The sequence below is a fragment of the Pleuronectes platessa genome, chromosome 11 (assembly GCF_947347685.1).
Source record: "Pleuronectes platessa chromosome 11, fPlePla1.1, whole genome shotgun sequence".
NCBI lineage: Eukaryota > Metazoa > Chordata > Actinopteri > Pleuronectiformes > Pleuronectidae > Pleuronectes > Pleuronectes platessa.
In genome coordinates, this window is record NC_070636.1 from 18,755,874 (window position 1) to 18,770,210 (window position 14,337).

The 14,337-nt window shown below is 42.0% G+C and overlaps 1 protein-coding gene across 1 annotated transcript; it reads right to left on the minus strand.

Annotated features, from left to right (window-relative positions):
• Positions 1-6,086: 6,086 nt before the first annotated feature.
• Positions 6,087-14,146, minus strand: fosl2 (FOS like 2, AP-1 transcription factor subunit). The gene is made up of 4 exons (XM_053434323.1): positions 13,418-14,146; positions 10,832-11,086; positions 10,424-10,531; positions 6,087-8,865 (listed from the first exon to the last, which is right to left on the minus strand). Exons 1-4 carry the CDS (start codon positions 13,547-13,549, stop codon positions 8,311-8,313), a joined length of 1,050 nt encoding a protein of 349 aa, XP_053290298.1. The 5' UTR covers positions 13,550-14,146; the 3' UTR covers positions 6,087-8,310.
• Between the last annotated feature and the right edge of the window lie 191 nt (positions 14,147-14,337).

A 14,337-nucleotide genomic window follows, 5' to 3' on the forward strand; every position in this document is an offset into this window, starting at 1 on the left:
TTCATTGCATATCTAAGCAATCTAGTCGTGATCAATCTGTAATCAATGAAAAAACATAGACAAACATAGACAACGATAATAAAACATCAGTTGTAGAACAGAAGTTAAGTGATCTGTTAAGCATCTTTTGTGACATTTTACATATTTTCCCAATTTACAGTTGTTTGGCACCCGTGGAGAGCCATCCCATAATTAGGCTCCTCAACATCCTGTTGAAATTTGACCTATAAAGGGTCAGGGGGTCAATCAATCAAATTGTATTTGTATGGCCCATATTCAAAATCACAATCTGTCTCATAGGGCTTAACAGGGTGTGACATCCTCTGTTCTTAAAGGTTCAGTGTGTAAGATTTAGGTGAATGGGATCTATCGGTAGAAATTGGATTATAAAATAATCCTGGTGATGTTTTCATGAGTGTATTTCATTTAAATTTGACAAATTGTTGTTTCTTTACTCTAGAATAGGTCCTTTATATTGAAATACTTTATATTTACATCGGGAGTGGGTCCTCTCTTCAGAGGCCGCCATGTTATTACTGTAGCCCAAACTGGACAAACTAAACACCTTTTGAGTTTTTATGACAACTGGAAACCTCAGAGCCACATGTGATGGATCCCACTCCCAGGACGGACAGAAGTGAAAAACAACTTATTCCTTCATGCACTAATGATACGTTTGACAAACTTTCTTCGACATGACGCAGCATTCTGAACGTCCTGTCTCCTGTCGATCCTCCTGTGATGTTTCGCTCCTTGATCCGCGACTTTCTGCTGGATTCTGCTTCAACGGGCTTTGCTCTGTCCGGTGAGGGACCTCTTTCTGTTTGCTGGGTCCTCAGTGTAATCGATGGGCCTCACTCAACAACAGTTACAGTCAATACAAAATCCTCTCAAGGTGCTGAATTCTCAGTTTATCCCACAGTGAAGATTGATTCGATGATTAAACAGAGGGTAAACCTGTCAATGATATCATTATGTGTTTATTTTATTGTAATGAGCGGGATTTATGTCTATGATGGAGCTAAACAAGTTATGTTCACATCTGTGCTGGATCAATATGTGCATTTACATCCAGTTTAGCTGTTGCTGCAATCTCCTTCATCTACAGTATCTGTTTGTGTTTATCAGCCCTCAAGGGGAAAAAAGCCTATACTGTAGATTATGGAAACGTCTGCATTGATTTTAATATAGTCCCAGCTATAACAGTGTCTCAGTGATCTTCAGTCTCGGCAGTAAAAACATTTGTAATACCTTCCAGGGAGCTGGAGGCTCCGGTCCTTTAATAAACCTCTACATCAGCTCCCAGGGGGCACGGCCACCTTCAATGGCTGGGTGCTGCTGTTTCCTCACTTCATGCTCAAAGTCGCACAGCAGCGCACTCTGTGTGAGTTCATTGCTTTAGTCTTTGAAAAGTCAACGTCGTCGTCAGCGATATCTGTGGCCATCTCTGTGCTGAAGGACGGCCAGGTGGTTTGTGCAGAGGAGCAAAGAGATGTTATCTGCTGCTGCTGCTGCTGCTGCTGCTGCTGCTGCTGCTCCGATCGTTCAGAGAACGCAATTTAAAGCCCAGACAGAGCAGTGACTAAGTACCTTTACTCAAGTACATATTTGAGATACTTGTACTTTATATTGTTATTTACGGAAATTTTTACTTTTGACTGCACTAAATTTGTCTCACAGCTTTACTTAATTTTCAGATGTAACGTATGTATCTCCCGATGAGTTGATGCTGAATGTTTGTGATAAACTGAAGCATGAACTATTCCTTTACACATTGAACAAATTTGTAAATCAACTTTTTTTTTAATCCTAATGCATGAGCTTGAAATGCATCTTCACAGAACTGAAGACAGGCAGTTTTTCTGGGCTGGTTTGAAGAGATACATGGTTCTCAAAGACATATGATGATCATAACATTGCTGTAGATGAAACAACCCAAGAGTTTATGAACTAGTTCAAATGACCTCACTCTTAAACATACAGAAACATCTACAGTAGTAAAATGCAACAGACACATGAGTGCAGCAGCTTGTCAGATAGAACAGTAAACTGTTGTTCTGCACTATAGGAACTTTTACTCTTCATATATATTTTGGTGGTAATACTTGAGTATGTTTAAAGTGTGAAATCAATACATTTACTTCAGTAAAGAATCTGAACACTGTTAAAGTCCGGCTGCAGGATGTTAACGTCTATATATGGAAGTGATAACATGCGGCAATAAAAGCACTGCATGAAAAAAAAAAAAGATTAAGGTTAATGATTTATTCATTAATCCTTCTGTGTATTTAAGTAAACACTAACATTAACACTTAAGTATAATCAAGTGAACAAATTCATTGACTCTCTGCTTTACATTTTCTTCTGTTCCTTCATACTGTGCTTATTGAAGTGCGTCTCAGTACCTTTCAATACATACTATAAATTAAAGATATTGGTACATATGTAATTAATGTGTTTACAAATGATCATTGTCGAAAATACAGGCCAGATTTACCTCATCGTTCACTGATATGACAAACAATTCCATGTGTTGGATTTAGTTGTGGATCGTGACAACCTTGGTTCTGTGAGTGAAGAGATCATCTCTCCAACTCCGTACATATGGAACTTGTAATGGAGAGATAGTCCCGATACAATACAGAACATTGGTCTCCTTCTCTTCTGAAAGTTAGAAATATATAAATAAAATATATTTAAATGGTCTGTATTTATATAGAGCTTTTTTCACACTTTTGATGACCACTTAAAGGGATAGTTCACCCAAAAATGACAATTCAGTCACCATCTACTCACCACTATGCCGATGGAGGGTGGGTGAAGTTTTTGAGTCTAGAAAACACTTCTGGAGTTTCAGGAGTAAACAGCGTTGCAGCAAAATCCAATATGATGGAAGTCAATGGTGACCACGTCATCAAACATAAAAAACAAAAATATAAATAACGTGCAGGAATTTTCATTTTGGGGTGAACTATCCCTTTAAAACTCTTTACAGCACAGTTTTTGCCTTTCACCCATTCACACACTTTCTGTATGAGAAGGGTTCAGTATATTGCCCAAGGACACTTCAGCCTGCAGAATATATAGCCTCTCTAACATGTAACTGATAATAACATGTTCCAGCTTCTTCCAGAAGGATATCACATGACATCTAATAATATTTCTCGCTGTTGAATCTTTTAGCAGGGTTTCTCAAATACGGTTTCTCAAATACACACACTACACATCTGTGGTGCAGTGTGTGTATTTGCTCTTATAATAGGATTTGAGCCAAGTGCCCCAGTATATATCTTCATCTGTAATGTTTGTCAGCATCGATGGTGGGCCTTTACTCCTTGGTTATCTTCACGGTAGCTGAAATCAATTTACTCTTTACTGTAATTATCCTTGTGTGTTTCTCAGCGACTCTGCTTACTCAGCACAAGCACAGGGAGCATGTTGCATTCAGGTGGAGTCTGTGAACTTGAACGCTCGGTTATGTTGTAACCTTGGTTCTCTCGGTGAAGAGTCTATCTCTCCAACTCCGTACATATAGATTATGCTTTCGGTGGAGGATCACCCCAAGAAAGAAAAGGGCAAAAGTCAGAGCCACGTTTTTCGTCTTAAATTCACTGTGAGCTGTAATCAGATCTCAGGGCGGAAATCGATTTAATCCAAGAACATTAGAGTGTGTTCTGTTTGACTGGACTTTCTGATCTCTAACTGTGTTTCTACATTAGATTATTTACCTAATGAGTCAATTGATTTATAGCATGCTCTTTGTCGTCTGGGCTGACTTTTTAAAATATGCAAATTCATTTTTAACGATTAATTCTCCTCTGCTTCTCTCTCTCTGCCAAAGAGTTTGCTGATGGAGTGTGGAGCTGAACACTGCACCGATACGTATCAGAGGTTGGGATCAGGTTTTCTTTTTGATATGAAAATTGATTTAGGTTTTTTTATGTGCTGACAGGAAAGAAGAAAAGAAAAGTAATGGAATTGAAATGCAAATGAAAAAGAAACAGCTGATGTCATTATATGAGCTTCTAAAGATGAAGCTGTTAGGATACAACTGTAATTTTGGTTTGATGTAAATCAAGTTGTTGAGCAATTTTTTTATCACTTAAAAGTGAAGCTAGGGAACAGGCCAGTTTTTCTCCTGTGTGCCACCATGTGTCCTGAAATCTATTTATTCTCCTTTCCATTATTTAAGGACTAAACTGACCAGCATGCATTGTGAGAGATCTGCAGACCAGAGAGGAGCAGTTCAGGATGTGCAGAATGAACACTGTACTCTACAGCAGGAGCTCAGCAAATAACACATATCATATTATATCATATTACATGATATTATATTATATTATATTGTATTACATGATATTATATTATAGTGTATTTGTTTCTTATGTTTATCAACAGGAGCTATGTAGATTATTTGTCTGTAGGTGATCTACAGTTTGAAAGAGGGACTATTTTCACCATGTCATGTTTGCTTTTTGAGCCTTTGATGGAACCACACTGCCGCTCTGTGGTCGTTTTTTGCAACTACAGCTCAGGAAGTCATACGCCTTTTATTTTGACAGGTCAAACGTAAGTGTGATGTGATTATGTCTGACTGGATTCCTGTGAGGACACGATAGAATTAAGGTCATTGATACAAATACACGTTTTTATATTTCAATTACTGAATAATTCAAAGTGTAATGAGACATATTACTTTGTGTCTAACACTTTTATTTTACTGATGTCAAACCTTCTGAAAATAAGGATGTTGTACACTTATCAGATTATCGTTTACGGGCGTTAGTAGCATTAGCCGGGTTAGCTAGAAGCTAACACAACAGTAAAGTCTACATATTGTAAGTGACCACGTTTTACTCGATGCTTCATCCAGGTGAAGTTACCAGCTCAGCTAACAGTTACGTCACCTAGTGGTCACAGTGAGTAACTGTAAAAATCAATCAAACAACCTGGAATTGTAGACATCATTTCTAAAGATGCAGTTGTAGTAACTTAATATGTCCACGAGAGGGCGATGTATTACAATGAGTAAATACAGGCGCTTACCATTACAAATACTTTATCTTTTTTTATGTTCTAAAAAACACATGAAATAAAAGAAACACTTACAAACTTATAATATTAGGATTAACGTTATTGATGTAATTATTAATTTGACCACTTGCACGTTATAAATACTCATGGTTTTAAAAACACCTTCATCACAAACTTCAGAAGGCAAAAGATAGTAAGAGGCAGTGCACACTTCAGGCTTTCCCTTTCAAAGTAAAACATTTCAAGGGTCTCACATAGTTATTCAAATTCTGTCTCCTCTAATCTGTTGGGAAATATTTACCATCCTCAGAGACAGCACTGGGAGTTTGTATCAGATTTCATTTTTTTGGTCATTTTGCTCGACACAAACAACAAAAGCGTTTTTCTAGCTGCTTTGTTGCTGCTTTGTTGTAGAATAATAGCACTGTCTTCTTAATGATTGATTATAGACATTTCTATAATAATAATGTAAAATTATTAAATGACACTTTATTTGTGGATTAAGTCTGGGAATGTTACATTTTCATTTTATATTCTAATTCAGGTTGGTGCATAAGAATAATATACATACTGTATTTAACTAAATAAAATAGAGACATAATATAACATAACCATAATATTTGATTTTAAAAACTGCATATACAGAAGACTAAAGGCTATTTCCTCTTTTACTTAAATATATAAATATATAGGCTATATGCCCCCTAGTCTATATTTAAGATTTAGAATAATATTTCTTTATATAATATTTCTGAAGCAGAAAGAATGATAACCTTTCACTGGGACTAATTTGAAAAGTTAAGCCTGTAATGATCATAATGAACATTGTTATTGGACCAAAAGGTTTTATTTAGTCCTACCAATCAAAAGATGGGTAGAATCGTTTTTTCTCTCTTTCTCTTAGAATGGTTTGAGTATTATAATAAAATTAATATTTATAATATTAGGGTGATGATATTTTCAATATTATAGTTCATTTCAAACATTTGCAGAATCTGCAATGACAGTTAAGTGAATTACAGTAAGCACATTACCATGAACGAAAATGCCAGTTCCAAGTTGAAAATCATTTTATTATTATTATTATTATTGTTCATTTAAATTAACAAACACTGCTATACATATTGCGGTTTTTTATTAATTTTGAATCATTTTCAACAGTTAAAGCATTTGGAAAAGAAGTAATAGTAGCAGAAAACAGACAACAGACAGTAGATGACATGTACAGTAGAAGATCTACAGTCAATGGCTTTCCTATGTGTGTCAAGGGGCTTCAGAGTGTTTCAACAAAGAGACGCAACTGACTCGCCCACAGTTAAGTGTTTTTGGTTTTCGTTTCACCTCCACAGGATCCCAGGCTTCCTGCTGCATCACACCATATCACAGCCGGTGATGTTAAACCCAACATCAGTGAAATATAAATAGCCGACATGGTTTTCTCCAAACAAGTAGCAGCAGCTCGTATATTGAATTTCCAAAGTCTGTTTTTCTGCATCCAGCGCAACAAACCAAAACTCCTCCTCCTCTGATAACAGAAAGGTTTCGAACAAAGATGACACCCCCACTTTCACCCCTGACATGTTATATTCGTTAGGAATGCTTGAAGTAAACATACAAAAAAATCCCAAATATCGCTGTTGTGTCCTTCTCAGTGCACGGCATTTTAAATCCCTCATCCCTTTAAGATACACACATGTAAAAAAAAAGAAAGAAGTGCTTCGTAGAACTTCAGAAATATTACGTCTTGTCAAGGTGTCTCCTCTTTCATGTCAGGCCAGCTGGGGAGAGAGTTCTTCTTATTTATTCCTCAACAAAGTGAACCGTGTCCGGCCCTCACTCGACGCCAACTCACCGAGTACATCCGTGTTGGCCTATATTCATACACACCCATAGATTAGCACATCTGAGTTGAATTCAAACATCGTTTCTTTACTAAAAGTGACAGATTTACAAACACAGTATAAACAGGGTTGACATCATTGGCAGCTGGCGACAGTCTAGACCACAGTGGCTTTTTTCTATTTTTTCAAATTTTAGCAAAAAATTCCTTCTTTTAGACAAAGACGGACGAATCACCAACCTTTTTTGGCTTTTTGAAACCTGACCTGCTGCAGAGAGGCAGCGTTGAGAGAAGAAAGACCTTTATTTAGAGCCTATAGGAGACCTACAACAGAATCTTGAGGAGGAGGAGGAGGGTTATGTTCGGTTATGTTGTGACACATGAAGCGATGAAGTTTGTCGCCCCCTGCACATAAAGTACCAACTCTCCAACGGCTCGACCATTCAGCGGCCTCCAGTCCTGCCACGCTCCTCGCGACGGGGTTCTACTACACCAGAGATATGATCCCTGACATTAATGTAAATCACATACACTTTGTCATAAACAGGTTGTAAAGTTCAGGAACAGAACCACTGAGGAAAAGCACAACAATACTACTATAAAGTCAAGCCACTAGGGCAAAAATAGAAGGTATAGAGTATTGAGGATCTAGTCATTGATTGAGAGTTGGCTCATACGTTTGCAACACTGAGGAGCGCTCCAGTCACCCTGCGGATGACGACTCTGCTTTTTCTACAGGCAGATTAAAGAGAGGGGCAGAATCTCAACAAACACTTTGCAAAACGGAATCGGCACAGTCCTTAAATACAATTAAAGAGACGGAGATCACGCCGTAAATTTGCGAACACTCGGCAGCGATTCCCGAAGCGAAGTCCAGAGAAGAGAAACTAAAAGACGAGAGGAAGTCTTTGCTCTTTGTCTCTTTCCCTCCTAACAAGTGCCAGTAAGACGCTGACCTCGTAGAAGTGATTTATTGATTCGTCTTGGCAGAGTGCAAGGGTCCACATGGCTTTTTCAACAGGTTCAAAAAATATATATATTAGTTAAGAACACGCTCTCTAGTTTAAGTCACGTGAACTCACGGTTGCCACATGGAGGCGAGTCTCTCTTCAGGATTGTCTGCCCAGTAAACAAGTTGACACTCGAGTTGAAATGGCAAAGGGATGACTCTCTTTAGGTTTGGTGCACGCACTTTTACAAATAGAAATATTTTTTTACAGTGAAGCAGAACAAGAGGAAACACGCGGCGTAGCCCTTGTGGGTCTCCCTGCGGAGGGGAAACGGCTCACATGGTCAGCTTGGTCTGGACTTTTCAATGTGCTCTTGGGTCTTTGTTAAAAGACACTGGAGAGAGGGGAGGGGGCGTGCAGTCGGTGTTCATGCTCGCCCTCAGCCACAGTGTTTGTTTCTCAGCTGCGCCGAGCTGATGGCCTCGCTCAGAGCGCCAGCAGGGTGGGCGAGTTGAGGGAGTCTGAGGACTGGTCACCGCTGCTGCTGCTGCGCCGGTGGGCCTTGGAGCAGGACTCGGAGGAGGGCGACGGGCTCTCGGGCTCCAGCATGCTCGGGTAGGTGAATATGAGGCTCGGGGCGTTGGGCGTGGCAGCCGGGGTGGACGCCGCCACCACCGGCGTGTTCAAGCTGTCTCCATCTGTGCAGTACATCCCCCCGCCACCCAGGCAGATAGGCTTGATGACGGAGCGCTGAAGCTTGCCCAAGTCTCCCACATCATCATCGGGCTCCTGCTTCACCACCACCGGGTTCATCTGAGAGCGGGCCGGCATGCTGGGGCGCATGGTCAGGGGGAGTGGGGCGCACTGCTGCTGGTGCTGGTGCTGGTGATGGTGCATCGCCGACTGTTGGCGATCATCAATGGGCAGCTTACACACTGGATTGTGGGCGACCAGCATGAACTCCAGCTTGTCCTTCTCCTTCTGTAGGCTCTCGATCTCTTTCTGCAGGTCGGACTTCTCATCCTCCAACTTCTCGGTCTCCTGTTGACACACAAATGAGATATGAGAAACGAGAACTTGAGCACAAGTACGGACATATTTATTTTTGTTGACTTTATCCTGGACAGAATGTCAGAATGATGAAGAATGATGAAGACATGATGACAAATGGAGGGAACACCATCCAAAAACGACCTTGACTCCAATGTGAATCATGCAAAATGCCCCAAACACATTATTTTCAAGTTGAAAATGCTCAGCTCTAGAAATGATCATCAGCCCAGAGCTTTCTGAATCATGTAATGATGCCAGAGTTTCCTCCACAGTCAGGTAGTCAGACTGTGGGAGTGTGTTCCTCCAAAGTACCAAAAGAGGGCACTGTTTGCTTGCTGAGGTTTCTCAAAAGCAGACAGTAGCACAGGCAACATTAAATCTAGAATTAATCACGGACCATTTAAACTTACAACGTGTAATCTCAAGGCCCTCCGTTTGAATTTGAGCGCCCAATAATGACTGCATTGTTTGTGTCTGGGAGATACGGGATCTGCATCAACAATGTGTCATTAATGTTTCACACAAAACAGACAAAGAGAGATCCAATGAAAAGCTGTTTGTCAGGCTCAGACACAACGGGCTGATAAGCTGTCATGCCTGAGAACTTTGACTCGTGGGCAAAGGTATGAGGAAGTTGTGCACAAGAGGCCGAGGAAGGAGGTGGTGGTGCCCAGTGTGAGGCTTGTGCACGTGAGCGATATCAGAAAATCTAAGAGGAGATTAATGTCGGGATATCGCTCAGTCTTTTCTTTTCAGTGGAAAGCGATCATAACATCCTTATTTGGAATAAAGAAAACAGGCATGTGAAGGAGGAAGGGCTTTTTCTTTCCTTCCAGGAAGCATTTGCTGTAATGTGTGTGTGTTTGAATATGAGTGTGTGTGTGAGTGTGTGTGCAAGCAGCATGCCTCTATGTGGGAATGTGAAACAAGCAATTTGCCCCTTTTATAAAAATGTCCTGCATTCATGGAGACAGCTGCCTACAGCAAATTCCATTCCTGCATGTTTTGTTTTTTTTAAGGCCTGACAAGCTCAACCTCGCTGTAATTCGGCTAATTAGTCCATTTAGATGCCGTTACTGTCTGCCAGGCAGGGCCACGAGACAGCCCTACCTCTGTCTACAGCTGCCCGAGACAAAAAGCTTTTCAGCGCCTGTCATCTCCTCACTCAGACCTTGCACTCAGAGGCACAGTGAGAGTCGAAACCAGTAATGCGAGGTTGTAAATTTAGGTGTGGAGTTCAATCCCTCGTCAGAAATCTGGTTTCCTGCCAGACGTCTGAACAAAGTGTTGACCCCCACCTCCCTGTTGTGTCCTGTGTGATCTCTGTGCAAAAATCTTTTCTCTTGTTGCTCTTTAGTCATTTTTCATATTTTCCCGCATCAACAATAAACACGACAGAGCCGGGTGTTTATCAACTAGAGCTCTTTCCACCATAAGAGGAATGGGAGGCTCTGATTTTGCGGTTGTTTTACACGATAGCAGCGAAACCCACGAGACGATTGTGATGTGCTCTGGTGACTATGGTTGTCAGATCTCCGCCACTCACCCCTTGCAGCATCTCGGTGAGCTCTCGTCTCCGGTTGCGGCACTTGGCGGCGGCCAACTTATTCCTCTCACGCCTCACCCTCCTCTTTTCCTCTTCCTCCGGGGTGAGCTGAGGGTTGAGAAAAGAACGAGCACGACAGGTTAAAAAAAAACGGGCCTTTTTGAAAGAATATTAAAGAGAGGAGCATTAATGTAAACAAGAGCTGGGTGATACTATGGCAGACTGTGAGCAGAATGACAATCAGAGAAGGAATTCAACGGTAGAGTAAAATGCAATCAATGATGAACATGTTTATTCTATGGTTTTTAATGATTATTCAATTATTTTGCTTTGTTCTCATCTAAAGAAAGAAATTCACATAAAATTATATTTCCCCCAAAAATATTTCTGTCATCCCAGGCCTCTCACCTGTTCGTCCCGTCTTCGCCGGCCTCTGGCGTCCCCGATGGAGCGGATGACCCCGGGCCGAGCCAGCGTGTTGTGCCCCAGCATCCCCGGCCCGTTGCTCAGGTGATGGCCGTACGGGTGGGAGCGGGAGTAAGGATTGGACATGGAGGTGATGACAGTGGGCTGCACCATCCACTGAAGGTCCTGGCTGGTTGTGATTGCATTGATGGTGGGTATGAAGGCACTGTTGGAGCCGGGCATGTCAACCCTGTACTTCTGCAACGAGAAGGAACGAGGCAAACAGGATGAAGAATGATGAAAGAACATTTTCCAGAGAAGTGGGTTGGCAGTCAGATCCAGGGGAGCAAGCCTATTGTGCTGGCGTGCATGGTGTCAGTGGATACAAGGACAACAACCTCACTTTAAGCACCGTAGTTTGTATATGAGGCGCTGCTCAACTTCACTGGCAGCACAATCGCACACACACACACACACACCACCCACCATTATTAAATTCACACTTTTTCCACACTTCAAGCAAATCCACGCAGGGCAAATGCTGTGTTTGTCTGTGTGTGTGACCATAGAGTGGAACAGTGACACATGCTGTGAATCATGGGAAAGCCCAAGGTGTCCATTGCATCTCACTTTACTACAATAACCAGAGACAAAGAAACTGAATGGGGGAAGTGTTACCACGTCTGGACTGTGCGGGGAGAAAGAGCGGGCATTCATTTTTTATTATTTTAATAAAATGGCAATTAATATAAAACAATTGTTCTGACATCACAAGGATGCAGAATGGTCTTGCAGCTCATCCAGAGACGGGAAACTGAATCCAAGCTTCTCTGATTTTGGCACCAACACGTAAAATAAATTATAATAATTTAAAACCTTTTGCAAATATTAAAATATATAAATTATAATAATCTACTGTCTATAAGTGAGTGAATTCTTTTTTGCTTAATAATCAGCAGTGTGAGCAGCGGTGTCAGGTCAGTATTGCTTCATGTCTCTGGACTCCACAAAAGGTTCTGCCAACCTCTGTGCGTAATTTACGCACGTCCCTATAGCCCAAGATATTCCCGATTTTCCGTCGGACATCCTGGCAGTCTGTTGGAACTTTGTTTATCTGGTGAGTCATTGTGTATGGGATTTGTTAAGCACATGCGGAACGCAGTCAGTTCCAGTAAAGGAGGAAAACAGCCAGCTGGTACAAGCCAGACAGAGTTATGTGAGCGCTTTTTTTAGGAGAGAGCTTGTCTTGAGAATTCGCTGTAAATCAGAACAACGCGTGGATACATTCCACGCAGTAGAGTGTGTGACAACATCAACATTTAGTACAATACATGAGGAGAAGTCTGCTTAAACTTATGGTCTAATAAAAAGTATGCGGATGCAATAAAAAAAAAAAAGGATAAAAAGGCTTGATATGTGTCAATAAAGCGCACAGAGGGGTCGTGTTCCAGGCGGCTGTAATGGGAAACGGCCAGTGTGAGATTACAGGGAAATTATAGATATGGGTTTTACCGTAAGGTTGCGTGAGCCTGGTGTGGCTTTTCCACAGAACTTCGCTATCTACGCAATACTTGGCTGCGGGTAAACAACACACTACTTCCTGGATTTGTATCCTATTATTTGTGAGTGCAAGGACGCGGCGTGCTCATAACCTAACACTAACACAGCGACAGTATATGTGGTGTAAATCTCACAGAGTGTATCAAAGCACATTTTACTGGAATCGAAAGAGATGAATTGCAGGGATTTGCGTTTAACGCGCAAATGTTGGAATTTTCTCGGCTACAGGAGGCGTCAGATGGCCGCGAGCTCCTCGTGCGTGCGCGCAGCCCGAGACCCGACTGATCAAATTTGATCTATAACCATAGTATTCCCTACAGCCCAATAAGAGAAATGTCTGGGACAAATACCAACTTTAATTGAGCTCCGCAGCAACGCATGACTCCGGTGAAAGTCCAGAATGCTTTAACACCTCTACAAGCAAATCTAGACATCTTCACTATATAAACTTCAGCTCTGGCCAGTTTAAGGGCCGGTCAGAGTGTCGTATATACAGAATGTGCATTAGAGATTTGTCGTCCTTGTCATGCGTGCGCGTATAATGCGCCTCCGGAGGTGCCACAGACGAGATGACATGGTTTTACGCACGGATTGGAAAGATGCAAGCATTCTATGTACTTTGGTGTGTCCACAGTAGGGACAGATTCAAGAATAAATGTTTCATCAACTGATACACGCACGGGTTCGTCATTTACGTTAAGTACCAGCGTGTGCGCACATTTCTGATCAAGGCAAATCCACAGACTGTGTCGAGATAACTCATGACATAATTCAAATGGTATGGGTCCAAAATACTTGTGTACAGATCCAGTGTATTGCGTCTGTTCTGAGTCACCGTTTCTATCCGTGTCAATGGGTTCGTGCGTATTTTTCTCCCCGAACGACCTGCAGGAGTCAGATGAATTAGTAAAAGCGAGGACGCACGACTGAATACATATTTCGTCACGTATTTCTAAGATGTTCCGCGCCACGAGCTAATTTCAAAACATTCAAATATTCCTTCCGCCACGTTTGCTTGTTTTTCTTTACCTGGTAGTTTGAGGTAGAGATCGGACTCCCGATCGTGCTGCTACCGCTCGTGAAGGACTCTGGCTGGGCCGGAGAGGTGCTGCTGCTGCCGCGGGACGAGGTGTCGTAGTTCCCGGAGTAGTCCTGGTACATGATCCAAGAAATAGGAAGATTTCAGTAGACGATCTGAGCTGTGGAACTTTTTTGTCTTTCTTCAAATCCTCGCAGATTAAAAAAAAAGAGGCACCAACAGAAATGAAAAAAAAAAAAATCCTCTGACTGGAGACGTTGTTTTTGGAGGAAATCCAGTGAAGAGATGGCAAAGCCAGAGTGCAATAATGCTCCTATAAACTAAAACCTAGAACATCTTCTAGAGAGTGCGGCGCAGAATCAATAATGTCTGTTTTATTAATGGCTTCTTCCTCGTCTTATTGCGCCTGAGCCGCAGGTAAAGCTGCACTAAAGATCCTCTCAGGTGCGCAAACTTCCGCCTGAAGTCAGCCTCAGCAGTCAGATCCAAGTGAACCTGGAGTTACAGCAGTGACTCACATGGACCTTCGCGTTAAAGCATATAGCCTGCCTGACCTCTGAGGATTCTCCCTCCTCTTACCTACTTCTCTATCTCTGCGCTATCTGCCGCTCACGGAACACTTCGAAGTTTTTTCTTTTTCTCTCTCTCTCTCTCTCTCTCCTTCTTTTCCTTTTCACCACACTGCTCAGAGATGACTCACTTCAATGGCACTATGAAGAACTGCAACGGCTTTTCAACACCAACGACACAGCCTACGTCACGGCCTGGGCGTTGCGACTCCATCCGAGGGAGGGGTCGCGTCTGGATAAGGCAGCGAAACGGAGAGATCCGCCGCGGCCGCGCGTCCACCGGTGCGCAGCGGGGACGTAAAAACAAAGAGTTCGGATTGGGTGAAAGTGTCAGGAACGCG

What these genes read in the sequence shown, in the direction of transcription:
- fosl2 (XM_053434323.1), bottom strand. Translation starts at nt 13,549, where the DNA reads ATGTACCAGGACTACTCCGGGAACTACGACACCTCGTCCCGCGGCAGC. An exon ending in TCTCTACCTCAAACTACCAG is followed by an intron (nt 11,087 to 13,417) that starts GTAAAGAAAAAC and finishes TTCTCGTTGCAG; the next exon opens with AAGTACAGGGTTGACATGCC. An exon ending in GGCGAAGACGGGACGAACAG is followed by an intron (nt 10,532 to 10,831) that starts GTGAGAGGCCTG and finishes CTCAACCCTCAG; the next exon opens with CTCACCCCGGAGGAAGAGGA.